The sequence below is a fragment of the Tachypleus tridentatus genome, chromosome 12 (genome assembly GCF_004210375.1).
Source record: "Tachypleus tridentatus isolate NWPU-2018 chromosome 12, ASM421037v1, whole genome shotgun sequence".
NCBI lineage: Eukaryota > Metazoa > Arthropoda > Merostomata > Xiphosura > Limulidae > Tachypleus > Tachypleus tridentatus.
The window spans coordinates 32,864,207-32,882,879 of record NC_134836.1 but is presented as its reverse complement, the minus strand read 5'-3'; the positions used below and the strand labels follow the sequence as shown (position 1 = coordinate 32,882,879).

The 18,673-nt window shown below is 31.5% G+C and overlaps 1 protein-coding gene across 2 annotated transcripts in view; it reads right to left on the bottom strand.

The window, feature by feature from the left end:
• HDAC1 (histone deacetylase 1) overlaps positions 1 to 12,000 on the bottom strand; it is a 47,030-nt gene extending 35,030 nt beyond the window's left edge. The window contains exons 1-2 of one of the 2 annotated variants that reach the window (XM_076473765.1): positions 11,714 to 12,000; positions 5,548 to 5,660 (exon numbers count right to left, since the gene is read on the bottom strand). In XM_076473765.1, the coding sequence (XP_076329880.1) occupies positions 5,548 to 5,660; positions 11,714 to 11,756 (156 nt within the window). In that variant the 5' untranslated portion in view covers positions 11,757 to 12,000. The remainder of the gene's footprint in view (positions 1 to 5,547; positions 5,661 to 11,713) is intronic. The other variant, XM_076473766.1, reaches the window with a different exon arrangement.
• Positions 12,001 to 18,673: the final 6,673 nt, after the last annotated feature.

Below are 18,673 nucleotides of genomic sequence, written 5' to 3'. Positions count from 1 at the left end.
TTAATTTTTATTTATTTATATTTATTTAATACATTATTATATTTATTACAAAATAGTTTAATAATTATATTTAAAGTGTCTTTATTAAACCCATAAACTATTAATATTTGTATCAGTATTTCAACATTACTGATAAAATGTTGCAATATATTACAAATTTTACAATATCAAAATAATTGCAAAGTTATAATATTTATAACAAAAGGATATGTATAGTGCATTACTATTAAAAGAGGGTAAAACCATAAATTGTAAAAGCAAAATATTTTCTTTTATTAAAAAATATTTGTATTGATATCCTTATGAATTATTTTTATTTCTAAATAATGTGCTTCTGTATTAGATATTCAAGTATTTTCAATTCCTAATTCTACTGGATATATTAGTGTTAATAACATTACTTATTTCAAGACTATTTATACTAATTAAATCATCTATATATCTAAGTTAAGGTAAAAATATCTGGATTTGTGTAGTTTAATAAATCTATTCTCACAATAGTACAGATATAAATTTGCTATAAAAGTAGAATATTTAGATCTCACTGGGACTCCTATTGTTTATAAACCTGTTTATTGAAAATTACATAATTATTGTAAATACAGAAACTTTATATCTTTTATGCTTTTGGAACTAAATTTTCTTTCTTCCAATTCTAGAACTGGATTACACAAGTCAGAAGAAAAGTTGTTTGTGTCATCTGACCATTAAAAAAATCTGTTTCAAAATTATGAAAAATTTCATAACATAATTTTAGTGAGGAAGATCAATAGAACAGAAGTCATACTTAATAATATAAGACTATTTATTTTGGCAGAAAACATGTCCAGACAAGAAAATACAATTTATTTGCCTTTGAATTTATGTCTGTCAAACTTTACCATCTTTCTGGAAGTTACTCTTAACAGATTAGGATTGCTTATCCCCCTTATCTTATTGGAATCTTGTAAAATTTGATGAATCAGATTCCTCTGAGGTAGTGTTCAATTAATATAAACATTTTACTAGGACTTATAACACCATCAGTAATGTAAAAAAGGGACACTGAGATGCAATGAAGCAACAGTTTTTCCAAATTTGTTAAATTTATGTAACTGAAAGACAATAGGTTAATTTGGAAATTAATACAAATGGTTACTAATTTAGAAGTTTGTTGTTTAAAAACAGTGAGCAAAGTATTCTCTTTTTCATACTGTTGCAAGACATTCCTGCATTAAACTTAACCTATTTTAGTGCCTTAAAACTACCATTATTCACATTTTCATAAACAAAATGCTCATAATTCTTTCCTTAACTTTGATAATATTTACTCTGACAAAAAAAATTTATATAGACACTTCTTACCATCCATTAATGTATCTTTATAAACTTGAAATATATAACATATATGTAGTCCTTTAAATGCAGCATTCTAAAAACTTTATAGGGTCCTATCATACTTATAACAGTCTACCAATTCTTGAATTCTCTCAAGCTTAAATTTAAATCAGAGAACTTTGTTTATCCTTGAAAAAACAACAAAATTGTAATAAAACTTTATTCAAGATACATTTATTCTTCAATTAAATTACGAAACAAATGAGTTCTCAAACGAGACCTTCAAAATCATACTTGTATGAGGAGTTAGTAGTAATGTAGATATATGGTAACAAAATTCAAAAAGAAAAACAAAACATAAATTAATTGAGGGCACTTCTCTTTCACATTTCCTTCACTTATTTCCATTTCTCCAAATGGATACTTATCTTACCACTTTGTAACAGTACCCAAGCTGGTAGAGTCCTTTTGAATCTTAGTAAAAAGGTACAGAATTGCCTAAGCCTGAAGCAGAATAAAAGCTGAAATCCTTGAGCTTTTGTGCACAAATGTTTTCCTTCGACTAAACCTACCCTACCCCTCTTTCAATCAGTTTACGGGGTCTATGCAACATCCACTGGAAGAGACATGTAAACAACCTAAAGAAACAAGTGGTTTTAGTAAAGCCAGAGTCCAGAAAGAAGAAACTTCCATGTAGGGTGAAAATAAAAGTGCAAATCTTGGTGACAAAACAATCCACTGTTTACAGTCTGAGCCCACGTAAGGTAAAGATCTATCAAATCTTGGGTATATGTGGAAAAAAAAAAAGAATTAATGTGTGAAAGGAGTCCTCCCAAGAAGGGTAAGAAGCCAAGTGATCATGATATAACAGAATCTGAGAAAGCCCTTATCCAGAAAAACTTTAGGCAAATGCCCTAGGACTCAAATGAAAAAGAGTCGTGTTCATTGTGTTTATTTCACAGCAAGCAAACATTAGGCTATCTGCTGTGCCCACTATGAGGAATCAAACCCCAAATTTTAGGATTGTAAATCTGTAAACATACCATTGCTCTATTGAGGGGGGATGAAACAAATCCATATGGACCCTAATAAAAGAAGATAAAGTAATACTGAATATGAGTTAAGTAACAAGGAAAAGAGGAATCAAAAGTAATTTTCAGGGTTCGAATTATTATATTCCTGTACTTCTGAGAAATTTGTATATGTTTGAGGAATTTCATCTTTTTAATTAGCTTTTCTAATCAGGAATGCATGGTCTATCCACATTTGTTTAGTCATGATCAATGAACGTGAATGTATTGCATGTATTACGTAAAAAACTATAAACAATTTGTGAAGCAATGCAACTTTGCATGAGGGAATGTAATCTTCCCGATACCTTTACCTGGAGCAAATATAATTTTATTTCATTATTTCTATTCTTGACTATAGAAATAGAAAGACCATACTGACAAAACCATACAAGAAAAAGGTCAGAAGGGTAAGGATTTTCCTCCACTAATAAAGTGATACCAAGAGCAAACCTTAGTGGTGGTGGTGTTAGTACCAAAGAACAAAGTTGCAGTCATTTAAAAATTCATAACAGGTAAGCATAGAAAAAAAGTTGTTTATACCTGAATAAAATTCTGTATAAAACTATTGCAAATTTTGCATAATTAATTAGCAATTTAAAAATATGTCCATTCAAAACAATGCTGTGAAAAAGAATGAAGTCATATCAATGTATGTGATTAGGGGATTTAATGCAAAAGGAGATTTTGTGTGTGTTTTTAATTATAGCAAAGCCACACTGGGCTATCTGCTGTGTCCACCGATGGGGAACAAACCCCTGATTTGATCATTGTAAATCTGTAGACTTACTGCTGTTCTAGTGGAGAACAAGAGATTGTGTCACCTTCCTTTTTGTGGAGGGCTACTGTTGCATAAAATTATTACACACAAGTGCAATTCACATTAAACATCATTTGTAACTGGAGGTTAGATCAATGCTTGTGGCATGCAAATTTCATAGGCAGATGCCTGAGGAATCAAGATATTCTAAGTGAAGATGAGGTATAATCTTGGAAGATCAACTTTACAACTTGCAATTGTCCCAACTGTCCTGAGGAATCAAGATACTCTGAGTGAAGATGAGGTATTATCTTGGAAGATCAACTTTACAACTTGCAATTGTCCCAACATGCATTTTATAAATATATTTGCAAACCTAAATTTTTTTCATTTGTTAAAAAGTAAAACATAATTTCAACTTTTATTTTTCTGGATTTATGCAAAAGGCTTCAAGTGAAAATGATTTGTAAATTGCTAACTTAAACTTTTAACCCATCAACTGCCAAAATATCAAGCAGACATATGTTACCAACATGATTTATTTATGACTCTTTTCAATGTGTTAATTCTCTCAACATGGACTCAGACAAACTGACCAATCACATGATGACTTTGTACTTGTTTAGTCATGATAGTTTTAATACTACTGACTTTCAACATAGTATGTACATCTTCACACAATTTGGCAGAATTTCAGTAACATTGTAAGCATTTAAATATAAAAAAAAGGTTTTTTAGTAAAATATTTTTAATAAATTATAGAACATTTGTCCATGAATATATTTAGTACTTCACCACTGTTTCTTTCATAGTTTGTGTGCAAAATGATTTTCATGCAAAACTCAAAAATACTTTCCTTCATCTCAACAAATCTCAAATTTTACCTGTGTAGTCTCTAAAACCTCCTAAATGTTTGAAACATTTGTTTTCAGTAAAACTTTATATCTGTTATTTTCTCTACCCTTAGTATGTAGGGTCTGTAAATTTGATTGACCTTGTAAACACCATAAAAAAAATGAGAAAATAAATAATGCTTTTAACTTTCTAAAATGACTTAAAATTGTAAACATGAAACTACATTCATTTATCCTAAGTAACTTTAAACTCATAACAGTACACATCTATTTATACTCTTTACTGACCTTTGAATATGGTCTTACAGCCATTCATGTCATTGCAAGTTGTAAATAACTTGGGGAATGTGAATCTCATGGTATGCCATTGAAGTATATTATCCACAAGCTAATCCAAGCTGCTCATGTGTGCCTTGTGAAATTTTTATTATTTATTTTATTTATCTTTAACTATCCTAAATTGATTCCTATTTTTACATTTTAGTTACTCTTATAATAATAAATAAAAGAATAAATATGAAAAAAGTTATTATCTTGGTCTTTTTTTTTAGCTGTTGACTGTCAATGATGCTTAATTTACCTTTTTTTTACACTAATGGTTGTCATGCACTAAATTTTTATTTAATTAAATACAGCACTAAAGAACACAGAATAAGAACTTGCAGAAAATAGACTATCCCATAATTATGACAATTTTTGGCTTTCTAAATATGCAGCAAAAGCTGTCACAGATTCACTCAAGCTTGTCTATATGCTTCCTGTAAGAATAATTCTTAAACCAAAAGAGTAATTGAAAATTCTCTATTCAGGAAACAACATGAAATAAGTCATTTGACAGATAAAAAGTCTGGCTCTTTTATTGATTATAAAAATAGTATTAAAACATAATAAAGAACTATTAGAAATTCCTGAAAGAAATATTATGACAGGGAGGTATGGCAAGAGTGGTATGATTTTGTATTTTATGGCTCTATAACCAAACAATATTGAAGGCTATAAAAAGTATGGTTTGTCTGATCAATGACAATTTTAAGGCAAGCAATTTACATTACATTTCTCAATTGTGAGAGGGGTAGTAAATAAATTAGAGAAAATGGTATGCCAAGAGAAAACTCACATTTCTCACACCAGAGGAAATTCAGATTTTTATTTTAATGTTGCCTTATAAAATTAAGAATTTAAAATGTACATTTTTATATTATTGCAATGTATTACATTAAAAAGTAATATTAGTAAAATAGTGATAATACAATGTACATGTTAATAATAAAAGATTTTAAAATGTACACAGGTGTCAAGAACATTCTTAAATTTGACCACTAAGATTTACAGTTTCAAAACCAACACATTTTACATTTTTACATAAAAATGTATGGTAGTTAAAGGAGTATTTATGTTTTGAAATTCAAATGAAGAGTGCACTTTTTACAATTTAATAGACAGTAGAATATACAATTATATTATTTCAATACTTGACAATATTTTTTTTTTTTACTTACCCAAAACTGTCAAGATTTTTTTTCTCTCACTGACATTAAGTACTTACATATATTTCCATTTTCCTATAAAGTCCATAGTTCAAGATCAGATTATGTGCCATTCTTATACGGTGTGGCTTCATAGGATGACCCTGTCCGTAGTAATAATTTCCAATGTCACCTATAAATAACATAAAACAACTAGCATATTATTCTTTAAATGTTAACATTAATGATGATAAATCTTGTTTGTATGTCTCTGACTAACAATTAACCCTTTCATGATGGGTCACGGGTCAAAGGCCATGTTATCACATTTATTGACTTGAATTCAAACTTTCACTCAACTACTATTTTATGAATTTGAGTCAATAACTTTGGAATGAAACTGTAGATTATTATTCAAACTGTAATATTATACACAAGTTAATTTCTTAATTTAAAAGTAAATACTAAAAGAACACACCCAAATATAGACTTTAGTAAGTCATACTGTTGAATGCAGTACTGTTTAAAATTAGATGTTTGTGATGTCAAAATACTAAGTCTACAGTTTCATACAAATTAGAATCTCAAATTACTAATATTATCAAGCTAGAATATAAAATAAGACTCGTATCTTTTTATTTGACTGATATATGGCTTATGTGCTGAAACAAACACATTAGCCCCATTCACTTCTTTCCATTTTCGGAAACAGTCCCTCATACACACTTACTTCAATAATTGATGTGTGAATAACCAATCAATAGCTTAGAATGGCCTCTTGGTGATTTTCTCAACCATTTTAATCTGTAAAAAGGCTACCATGTTCTTTAAAACCAAAATTTCAAGAAGATAGATTGTCTTTAGTCTGCTTGAAGTTTCATATTTTTAAAATCTAAATACATATTAGTTACTAAGCTTAACAAATTATAGTGGAATTCTGTGGTATCAGTAGTTATTTACATTTTTTTTTCATTATTTAACTGTATACAAAAAAACTGTTTGATATCCTCCACACATCCAGCAGCAATGAAGTTCAAAGGTCACAGCAAGAAGAGATAACTGTTAGTTTTACTTCTTGATTTATTATTCTATATCTTACAAAACACAAGATTAATAATTTATTTCTAAATAGTAATAATCAATATACATATATAATGTACAATACTTGAAATATGACTGTATATTACAAAATACTAGTCCACTAAAACACAGAAAAGATGGAGGGCTAAAAGTCATTTTATATTGCTGGATACATAATATGAATGTATGCACACAAGTCAATGCAAGTTATGTAATGTTAGCTAAGCATGATTATTATATTCACCTTCCAAAAAATAAATATATAGCATTATAATACTTAAACTACTTAGATTACACATTTGTATTTTCATGTTATAATGCATAGTCGTTCTTGCACGAAAAAGCATTACTTATATTTATTTCATAATTTTTGTTATGGTGGATACGAGGTTAGTCAAGTGACACACCTTACATGCAGTATATAGTTCCTTATTTGCTAAAGTCTTACTGTAAACACACAGTTGAAATTTTAATATATAGTATTAAACTTTTAATTATAATCTACAATTTGGTACTAAACATAAATTTGTAAAACTGAACAGTAGTTCAATAGAATTTTGTATGCAAGTCAACAAATGCAATAGCATGGCCTCTGATCTGTGACCTGTTGTGATAAGGTTAATGAAGTAATAGTTATGAGGAATTTTAATGTGTAATAACTGGAAAAAGTTAAAGGCAAACCACAACTATTACAGGTTCTCAGAAACTGTTAAGGATGTTTTTTCAAACAGTTGCTCAGGGTACTTATTAGAAACAATACTACATTAGATTTCTTATTAACTTCTAATACAGAAATCCAGACTATAAAACTAAGGCTTTATTTTTCAGTTAAATGCTGGACTTACAGAACAAGTTTCTTTAGCAACAGTTGTAGCTAACTTTAGAATAGCCTTATAAGAGAATCAATGAATTCCTATAAAGTAAAGAAGGCATGTAGGTATCTAACTGTAAATATATTTTTATTAGAAGATCCAACTGGCTAAACATATCTCTAATACAATAGAAAATTTGTTAAATCAGGTCAGATGAATGCATCTTCCTGGTCAGAGATAGTATGATAAATCATATCTACTGAACACATCTTTGTGTTGTATCTTATTGACCAAATATTTTTCTCAGACAATGTAAAATCTGTTAAATGAACTCTCATGATTTTCTGACTATTTTAAATCTGATACTGAGCCAAAGACTAGATACAATGTCCTGAGATCTAACCAGTAACTTATACAATAAAAGTATTACATCTTTAGATTAATATCCAATATTTCTGTAGACAAAAACTAAAATCCCAGTTATCCTTCCACTAACAACAGAACACTGCTTGTATGGCTTAAAAGACTAATTTATCAGAATACCTACAGTTTTCAAATCATAAGAAATGTTTCAATAAAGTAATCAGGGTTTTTGGAACTGCTAGAAAACTAGCAGATGAATCATGAAAAACTGCAAAGAGGAGAGTAAGTGTACGGATCCCCCCTCCTCCAAAATAAGGGCTATTCCTACCCTGCTATAAACTATAAGTACATCCTAAAATTATATCAGACAAAACTAATTAAAGTGATTATCAACAGCACCTTCATGGATGACTAAAGAGATGCATTTCCTTGCAATGAAAAGGATAAAATGACTACTATTTGATGTTTTTATTTTTTCACTATTATACTAACTACTGAGTTGATCACTTCACACAGTATGTAGTCATACATAGTTAAATCTTAAACTGGTGACAATAAATGTCACATTACTTCTACTGCTTATTCAAAACACATGCCATTCATCTCCAAGACGATGTTCAAAAGAGTTAGTTTAATTTTAAACTTTACAAAATACTTTGTGGAGGAGGTTTTCATTCATTTAACCAAGTTCATGTGTAACATATGCACATTTTTTCTCAAAAAAATGTTTGGTCAAGTCGAAGCAATAACAGCTACTGCTGTTTATTCCCCACTCAACATTTGTAATTTTTTTTTCATTCTTGTCTCTTGCTTGTAATTCTTGTTCAGCCTTCCAACATTTCTAGTTACTTTTTAGAAAACAATGTTATTACAATTCAAAATTAACAATGCTCCTTTGCAGTGACATTTAAGTAAATAAAAGAAAATGTGGGAAAGTGATGAAAAATGATACAACGTAAAAATTATCAGATACATAAAGAAATAAAACATGAATATGACATTATTCAACAAGTATCTAGATTTGCTATTTAATGTTCACTTTTCTTTTTCTGGGGTGGGGGTGGGCTTAACTTTATGCCCAGACTACTCATGCATTACAAATGCCATAGAATGAGCAAAATTCTATCTATATTGAACATGTGACTCAAAAGATCTGTGTTCATTTGTTTTTTTTTAAATTTCACACATAGCTACATGAAGGCTATATGTGCTATGATTCAGAGTAAAACTCATGGTATGGTTCCAGGAATACAAAGGTTACATGAGGAAAAGTTTCTACTTTACTTGTTTTCTCTTGGCAAAAAGATAATAGATGCTTTTATGAAGGATACAACTAAACTAAGATTTTGTATTTATTTGTGCTAAATCATTCTTTATCAATACCATTAAGTAAATAATGAAAAGTGGAACTCTACTTGTAATAAGGGTTAGTATGACAGAATTCTATTATTAACAATCTTTTTTTCTAATCCAACCACCACACAATTTAACTAACTAGTCCTTCCCTAATCCCTATCAACTGTTATTTTCTTAGTTAACCTCTGTGTAGCACCTTATCAAAAGATTTTTGAAAATACAAGTACACCAAGTCCAATAACATTCTTGAAAAGAAAGGTAACATTTTTAAAGGTAGTCCCTTTAGTGTACATTTTCATATTTCACTTTAAGTTTGTGAAACATCAGTTATCAGTCTCTCTCTACAATTTTCACATTAAAAAAGTGTGACTAAGTGCCACAATTTCTAAGGAATTTCATATCACTGTTAAAAAGATAAAAACAAAGTAACATTAGCAACTCATCTTAACCATGTGTTCAATATTTACTTATTTCATTATCAAAAATGAAATAAATACTCACATATTTAATATTGCAAAGAACAAAAAAGAATAAAAGTTCAGTCATCTTAATAGGCTTCAACAGAAACCTTACCATCTGCATTCTTTTGGGCTTGATCTCTATTATAATATTATGCTTGTCTTCAACATACTTAAAATTCTTGTCTTGTGGCCTCAAAAGTGAACTAAAACTTCCTTTTTGTTTTACCTCAACTTGTTTCAAATGTCATGCAAAACTACAAGAGGACTATCTGCACTAGTCATTCCTAATTTACGGTGAAAGAATAGAGGGAAAGTAGTTAGTCATCACAACACACCACGAACTCTTAGTGGAGCTAATCATAACATTATAAAGCCCCCACAACTGAAAGGGTGAGCATGTATAGAGGGACAAGAATTTCAAGTGCACTCACGTTACATAGCATCATTCTTAGTTAGTTATCTCTGATAATTTGGAATCAAAAATTTGTGAATCACCATTAAATATATCCTAATTATCTGATTCCATATAATTCCAATTAATGTCAAAATTTAAAATTTAGTAACAGCCCTAAAGTCATTATAAAATCTTTTATTACCCATAGTTGTCATCAAGAGGCATGTAATAACTGTCAATTAAAAATTTTCTACCTTTGAAACCCCTAATTATAACCTATATAGTTTCAAACTAGTCTTAACTGGCTGTAGTTCATCCTTTATAAAGTGCTTCCACACTCTCTTAAAATGTCTATCACAATTAAAAAACTTAACCTGAAACTTTAAATTAACTTTTATAATCAAGGTTCTAGACAAATCTAGCCATATTGTAATTTCCAATACATCATAATGTTTCCTTCAACTACAACATTGAAATTTGTCCATTTTGAACCTAATTCTCTAAACAATACAATAATGTTATTTTTGATTTACTATTTATCTTTAAACTTGACAGATGTATATTTTTAACACTATTAAACTTGTTCTGCTCTCAAATTCTTAAAAACTTCATTGTACAGACTATCCTAACTCTGTTTATTTTCCATTTCCTCTGGTCTGTTATCATTATGCAAATTTAGTTTAAATTATCTTTGATGTGTGTGTGTGTGTGTACATACATACATATACACACACACACACATATTTATTACTTGATTTTGTATACTTAAACATTATATTATGAATCTTTTACTATTCCTTACTTTTAAAATCTGGTTTATATACTTTTTTGACAAAATAAAGTTTCAGAATGAACTTTATTACCATGATAAATACTAATTAGAGTACTTATAGTTATTGGATTGCTTGTACAATAGATATTACTTGGCCTTCACTATTTACACATATAACAAATATATATAAATAACACAAACTGAAAAACTGTATTTCAAAATTAAACATAAACCATTAATATTCTCTGCCAATACTAAAACCATTTGACTTTAATTTCTTATTCTTTGTTACAAATTAAATAGTTTGCACTTCTTTAATAACTTAGTAAAGACCATAAGTTATAAGCTTGAAAATTTTTTGTCAGCAGTCAGTTTCCTTTTCTCTTTTAGCTGTTAAAGTTTCTTAATTCAGAGATTACTTTTTGACTCAACAGAGTAAATTTACTTTCATTACCTTACGAATTTTAAAAAAAATAACAAAAATAAATAATTCATTTGAAACCTTTTATATGTGGACAAAGAGTATAGTACGTGTTAAACGCCGTAGTTACATATGAGACGAAATCAACATCGAATCTCACTTAAGATTTGTCGATACATCGGAAATACGGAGGCGTTGAAGTAATAGTTACGGTACCCAAAAACATACAACACTCTGAAGTACATTTAAACTATATCACAAGTTTTATACAATTTGAAAAATAATGAAAACTTTTCTTCCTATTTGACATTGAGATATCTGCATCTAACAGTAGTGAAACAATTATTTTGGAAACTCCATTGTTTATGCTTACTTGTCATAATACTATTGTTATTAAATACTAAGCCTACTAATATTATACTATAGATCATTGTAACTTTTAATTGTATGACATGAAAAAAAATAAATACAGTTTTAAAAAAACAAAATGAAATGAACAAGATTTTATCATTTCAATATACATCACTTTCGAATTTTTTATAGTTGGATTAGGTACAGACTTTTTGTTATAAAATTCCGTGTCTTACCATCGTAATAATAGCACACACGCTTCTTCGTACCTGCCGCCATCTTCACGACCACTTACGAATTGAGCGGCAATAATGTGCGTATAGTGTTGTTCTATAAAGTGAATAGATAGATGCCACAGATTAAAAAACGAGAGAAAGAGTTCGCTTTATCTCATTTACTTTTTTATTCGAGGGTATTTTGGAGATATTGAAATAGAGGATATTTTAGCCATTAGCTGTAATTAATGAGAATACGACAAAATGTATTACACACACGCATAAAATAGGCACAATTACAAAAAAAAGTACAATGACGCTATGAATAATTTTTTCTGAAATTTTTTACTTGAAAATACTGAAATTTAAGTTACGTAGTTTCAAGTCAAAAATTTCAGAAAAATATTATCAACAATATAGTCCATACATAAACGCTTTTACCTTCATGTCAGACCAATAAATTGAGACAAATTAATTTTGAATATATCATGTATATTTTTGGTATTGTTTATTTTAAGCGCAAAATTACACTATGGATTATCTACGCTACGTCCATAATCGATTGGCCCGGCAATACGAGGTGGTTAAGGCACTCGACTTGTAATCCGAGGATTGAGGGTTCGAAACACCGTTGCACCAAACATGCTCACTCACCCTTTCAGCCGTGGAGGCTTTATGTGACGGTCAATCCCGCTATTCATTAATAAAAGAGTATCCGAAGTAGCAGTATAAGACTAGAGGAAAGGCAGCTAGTCATTACCACCCACCGCCAACTCTTGGGCTGCTCTTTCACCAACGAATAATGGGATTGACCGACACATTATAACGCCCTCCACGGCTGAAAGGGCGAGTATGTTTGGTGTGACGGTGATTCGAATCCTCGACCTTTGGATTACAAATCGAACGCCTTAACCCACCGGGTCATGCCGGGCCTTACGAGTAGAGTATACTTTGCTTACTACAAGTTGTTAGGAAATAAAAACTTAGTTTTAAAATAAATGGCACGCAGAAACTAGTAAAAGAATAATAAATAATTTTGATATGGTCTTAAGAGTTAATTGGAAAGAATTCACTTTTTTAGTTTTTAGATGTTAAGAGCGTTTGCAAGATTGATTAAATAGGAATAAAAATTTGGTTGGAATTAGGCACGGAGTTACATAACTGGTTACCTAAGTTTTGCCCCTCATAGGTATCAAACCCCAGTTTCTCGCATTTTAAGTCTGCAAACATACTGCTGTGCCATTGGGGGAATGAATAAAAGAAGGTCTGTTTACTTGTTTTAGCTTTTACGCTGTATACCAGAGACAACACCCCTCTCCCTGAAAAAAAAGTGGGGCTTTCCTTATGATGTTTGAAAAAATATTCTCGCTTTATTTATGAACTCCCATACTTTTAATTTCCTCTTTAAATTGTTGAGCATTTAGTGTTCAGAAGAATGCCTTACAATAAAGTAATGATCGAACGGAAAGTGGTTTAACGTCTGGAATATTTTCTAAATGTGTGTTTTTCTTATAGCAAAGCTACTTCAGGTTATCTGCTGAGTTCACTGTGGGGAATCGAACTCCTGATTGTAGCGTTGTAAATCCCTAGACTTACCGCAGTACTAGCGGAGGAAATATTTTCTGAAGTTTAAGAATAATTTAAGTAGTATAAAATGTGATTCAGGCTAGAGTAGATAACACAGGTCTGTGATGAATTTGTTGAATTCTTGTGAATATATACATACCTGAATCTGAAAATGATATTCGTTTTTCTGCATCACGTAAAGATTTTTTACAAAACTTCATATGTATTTGTACATAAGTGAATCATTTTCATTTGAATAGGGTCGTATTTTGTTATGCTTAAAATGTTGAAAACTACCAACTATAGAATGAAGATAAGATAACAGTGGATGATTTTTTTTTAATACAAAGTTGGTAATAGTACAACTTTGGCCGAATGCCTGCATACTTTCGTGCAAGTGACTACTGCGTTATCGAAAACTGACAACCAAGATAACAAGTTTTAAACATTTCCCTATAATTAGTAAACAACACTGGTCCATTGACAGCATGTACATTGCCCTTTAGTTTCCCATCGTGCTGGTTCATTATTTCTACGATGTAGAAATCCATTTTCGAAACTAATGGCCGAACTTTGGTATACTATCCGCTAAAAGTTCATTTTGAACAAATGCTCTGTGTAAAGCCAGTCCAAGAAATTAAATAATGCCTCGTTAAATTATCAGCTCATTAATTAGTGTTTGATAAGCAATTATTAGTAAAGGAATGTATATTTATAGATGTAGAGGAAGACAAACATTTCATTTGTTACGACCAGGGAAATGTCCATGTACTATTTTCTTACATTTGTCGATATGATTTGCCCTACCATATGCCTTGTGTTTAAAATATATGTTGATCGGGGAGAGATGTTTTGAACTATCTTCATCGTGTATGCGGTATCCGTCTAGTTCGTCTGTTACATTTGTTTGCATGTTTTTGTAATTTAGCGCAAAACTTCTCGAGGGCTAATATTGAAGTGATAGGCGAGAGGGGAGGCAGCTAGTTATAACACTCATCGCATACATATGATTTATTTGTTTCTGCTTAGGTTTTTTAGTTAAACGTTTACGAAAGTTATATTCTCTAGCAAATATTTCTCTTTCATTCCTATTGTTACGTATTATAATTTATCTCTGATGAGTCTCTGACTGATTACGTTACGTACGTTACGTATTACGATTTCAAATCAATGGAAATTTTGATTTCGATATTTATGAAATGTATTATATTTGCTAACAAAACTGATACACACTTTTCTTTCTATACACAAGTATAATTTAATACGCAAACAACAATAAATAATAACGGGTATTACAAATAATGATTTATATACGACAGTTTTACAAACTTACAGACAATACTGAGTTTTATATCTGGTCTAGAACTGAATATTTTATCGACAGTCTAAGTCGATGACGAGCAAATTAATTCAGAATTGATACTGCCACACCTCACTTAAGCTACTTAGCTTCGGTGGCCTCATACAGGTTACAAGCTCACTTGTTACCGAACAAGATGTCCTTGTAGAAATACTAATTCACTGAAGTTGAATGGTTTGTAATGATCGAATCTATAAACGTTCCTGGTCAAATTCTGTAGGTTTCCGATTAATAAGCATTAAACACAATTATAACTTCCAAGGCCTATAATGTACTTGCTGTAGTTAGTTGACAAATAATATTCTATTCCCGTCTCTCAGCGAGTTGTTTTGCGTACGAATCACAGATGCGACGTGGGCAATACACACCAACAATACATCTCACATGCATAAAAAACTATACTTAAACAAACGTAGTTATTAAAATAAACGTATAACTTTGTTTGTTTGGGAATTTCGCACAAAGCTACTCGAGGGCTATCTGTGCTAGCCGTCCCTAATTTAGCAGTGTAAGACTAGAGGGAAGGCAGCTAGTCATCACCACCCACCGCCAACTCTTGGGCTACTCTTTTACCAACGAATAGTGGGATTGACCGTCACATTATACACCCCCACGGCTGGGAGGGCGAGCATGTTTAGCGCGACGCGGGCGCGAACCCGCGACCCTCGGATTACGAGTCGCACGCCTTACGCGCTAGGCCATTAAACGTATAACGGTAAAGGTGTTACAATACCTATCAGAAACTTTATGAAATCGTCTGTTTGATAAATTTAATGCTGTCAAACCGGAAACACTGAATATTAACATCACAATAGAAGTCATAATTTTTCAGATATACAAATAATATATTCTTTAAGTACTTCTCCATTTGTTTCTAATGGTTGAAATTCTTACTTTATCTCATTTTTGGAGAATTAAGAACTAATGATAAAAAATCTTATTCTTGTTTAATAGTTTGTTTATATATTCGTTTCAATTCATCAATACACTTAATTCCATCAATTTTTCTAACGTGTTATTTCTCTGAAATGTTTGAAAAACATGAAATACTTATAGTTCCTTTTGATATCAATTAGAATTGAATAATAAACCTGTGATAAATGAGTTACTGATTCGTTTTCTTCCTCTGATGAAGTCGCGCCAAACATGCTCGCCCTTTCAGCCGTGGGGGCGTTATAATGTGACGTTAAATCCCACTATTCGTTGGTAAAAGAGTAGCCCAAGAGTTGGCAGTGGGTGGTGATGACTAGCTGCCTTCCCTCTTGTCTTTTGAGTAGCTTTGCGCAAAATTAAAAGCTACTCGAAATTCAAAACAAACAAACAAACAACCAAATCCTCTGATGAAAAAGTCAGCTATTTTACTTGTTTTATTTACACTATACAAAAATCAAAAACATTCTTTTTATTCACTGGATTTAGTTTTTTGAATTTCGCGCAAAGCTACTCGAGGGCTATCTGTGCTAGCCGTCCCTAATTTAGCAGTTTAAGACTAGAGGGAAGGCAACTAGTCATCACCACCCAACACCAACTCTTGGGCTGCTCTTTTACCAACGAATAGTGGGATTTACCGTCACATAATAACGTCCGTACGGCTGGGATGGCGAGCATGTTTGTTGCGACCGGGATTCGAACCCGCGACCCTCTGATTACGAGTCGAACGCCTTAACACACTTGGCCATTCACTGGATCTAAGCTATCAACATCTATAACATCTTCCAAATTATTAGAGAACAGTGTTTTCTTTTTAAATCGTGTTTATAATTCCATAAATTTCTCTTTCTGATGTTCAATAAATTTGATATCATTAAAGGCTGTAAATTCCTCCTGTAATTTTAAATAGTTGGGCTTTCCTATATCTTTTACACATAAGTATAGATTATCGAAATTTAACTGATCGTAGATTAGATTTAATAACAAATTTGTTTTCCCACAACAATGGACCAACAATTAAAAGTAAAAATGGATGTCTAGGTAGCAAAGGATTTCGGTTAAGATCTTCAAATTCTGCTAATTATGTGTAATCTTTAATCTTTGTTTTTTAGTTCATTATAATATGAACACCTTTAACTACAAGCTGAAGTATAAATGAATTTGTTTTGTTATAATACATAACAAGATATAGTTGGTGAAAAACGCAGAATGCAAATAATAACCATGACACAAATGAAAGAACCCCGGAAATTAATTGTATTGTCAAGAGATCCAATAATTGGATAATGAAAGAACACTCAAAGTCATCGGAAAGTGTCAGATCATTCACAGCTCTGCTGGCCACAGTAATAATGAAGTTCTAGTCAAGTTATAGAACAACAGTTTCTGTATGAAACAGGTACCCAGATTAACAAAATAAACTCTGTGAGACAAAAGTATGTAGAGTGCTTCACATCAAACGACCATTACTTCTTCAAGATAGGTGAAAGTTGTCCCAGTGCTATCAGAAGTTTTCAGCATTTTGCCATAGCAGATTAATCAGGTGAAAACAATTATTCATTTCAGACGATACGTAAATTTATATTCCAAGGCATATTTTAGAAAAAGAAGTAATAACAAAATTAGAGTGTGACTTATATACGTATGAAGTGCTCTGCCATACAAATATAAGAGCTTCTAAAACCAGTGGTGTATACATATAGATTGTGTAAAAATAAATATATTTTTTATTAGTTTGAGACTTGTTTACTAAATGTGTCTCTGACACTACTGGTAAATATTTAAACTTTTACCAAATGAAAATACACAGATACTAAAAATTGTATTACGTTGTGAGAACATTTAAAAGCATAATGGAAATACAGTGTTACCTCAGTTCTCGAACGTAATCCGTTCCAGATGGCTATTCGAAAACCGAATCAATTTTTCTCGTAAGAAAAACTGTAAATTAAATTAATCCGTTACAGACCTCCAAAAGTTACGCATTATGAAGCATTTTAAGTAAAAATATTGCTTATTTATACCTGTACAATAATACTTACATGCATAAAGTCAACCACAAAAACTATAAATACAGTAAAAAAAAACAATAAATGAAAATTTAACTGCACATTACATGTGCTGAGGAGAGCTGATGGCGTAAGTAAAAGGTGGTTAGGAATATGGAGAGTAGAAGGGTTATTATTGTTTGGAAGGGGAGTCACCTTCCATAAAGTTGTCAGGGGCTCTTTCTCTTTTCTGTGTCTTTGCACCGCTACAACCTGCTTGAGACTCACTGGACCTATTTCTCACTAAAAACTTGTCTAATGAGGTTTGTTTCTGCCTGCATTTTAAAATGTTTCTGAAGTAAGACATGGCATTGTCATTGAAAAGGTTTATGCTGCGGTTTTCTACAGCTTTATCAGGGTGAAATTTTTCCACAAAACTTTGTAACTCTCCCCATTTTCCACACATTTCCTTGATTAGTAAACTAGGAACATCCTCTCTTCCCTCCTCCTCATCTGAAGACACTTTCTCTGTTGCTGCTCCTTCTGAAGGTCTTGGAGTTCATCCGTGGTGAGCTCAGTGTTGTGGTCTTTCACCAACTCCTCCACATCATCACCACTCACATTCAAGCCAATACACTTGTCTAGTGAGACAATATCCTCGACAACAGGCTCAGCCTTAAAGCCTTCAAAGTCTCTATCTGCTACTGAGTCTGGCCACAATTTCTTCCAGGCTGAGTTCATGGTCCTCAAAGACACTTCTCTCTAGGCTTTGTCTATGATCCTCAAACAATGGAGGATATTAAAGTGATTTTTCCAGTACTCTCTGAAGGTTAACTCTGTGTCAGAGGTCACTTCAAAGCACCTTAGAAACAGTGCTTTGGTGTAGAGTTTCTTAAAGTTCGATATGACCTGCTGGTCCATGGGCTGAATGAGAGGAGTCGTGTTAGGGGCCAAAAGCTTCACCGCAATGAAACTGTACTCCTCCACCAACCCGTCCTCCAAGCCTGGTGGGTGAGCAGGTGCATTGTCCATCACAAGAAGGGCCTTCAGTGGCAACTGTTTTTTCGTGAGGTAATTCTTTACACTTGGGGCAAACACTTCATGGACCCACTCCATAAAAGAATTGCCTGGTTACCC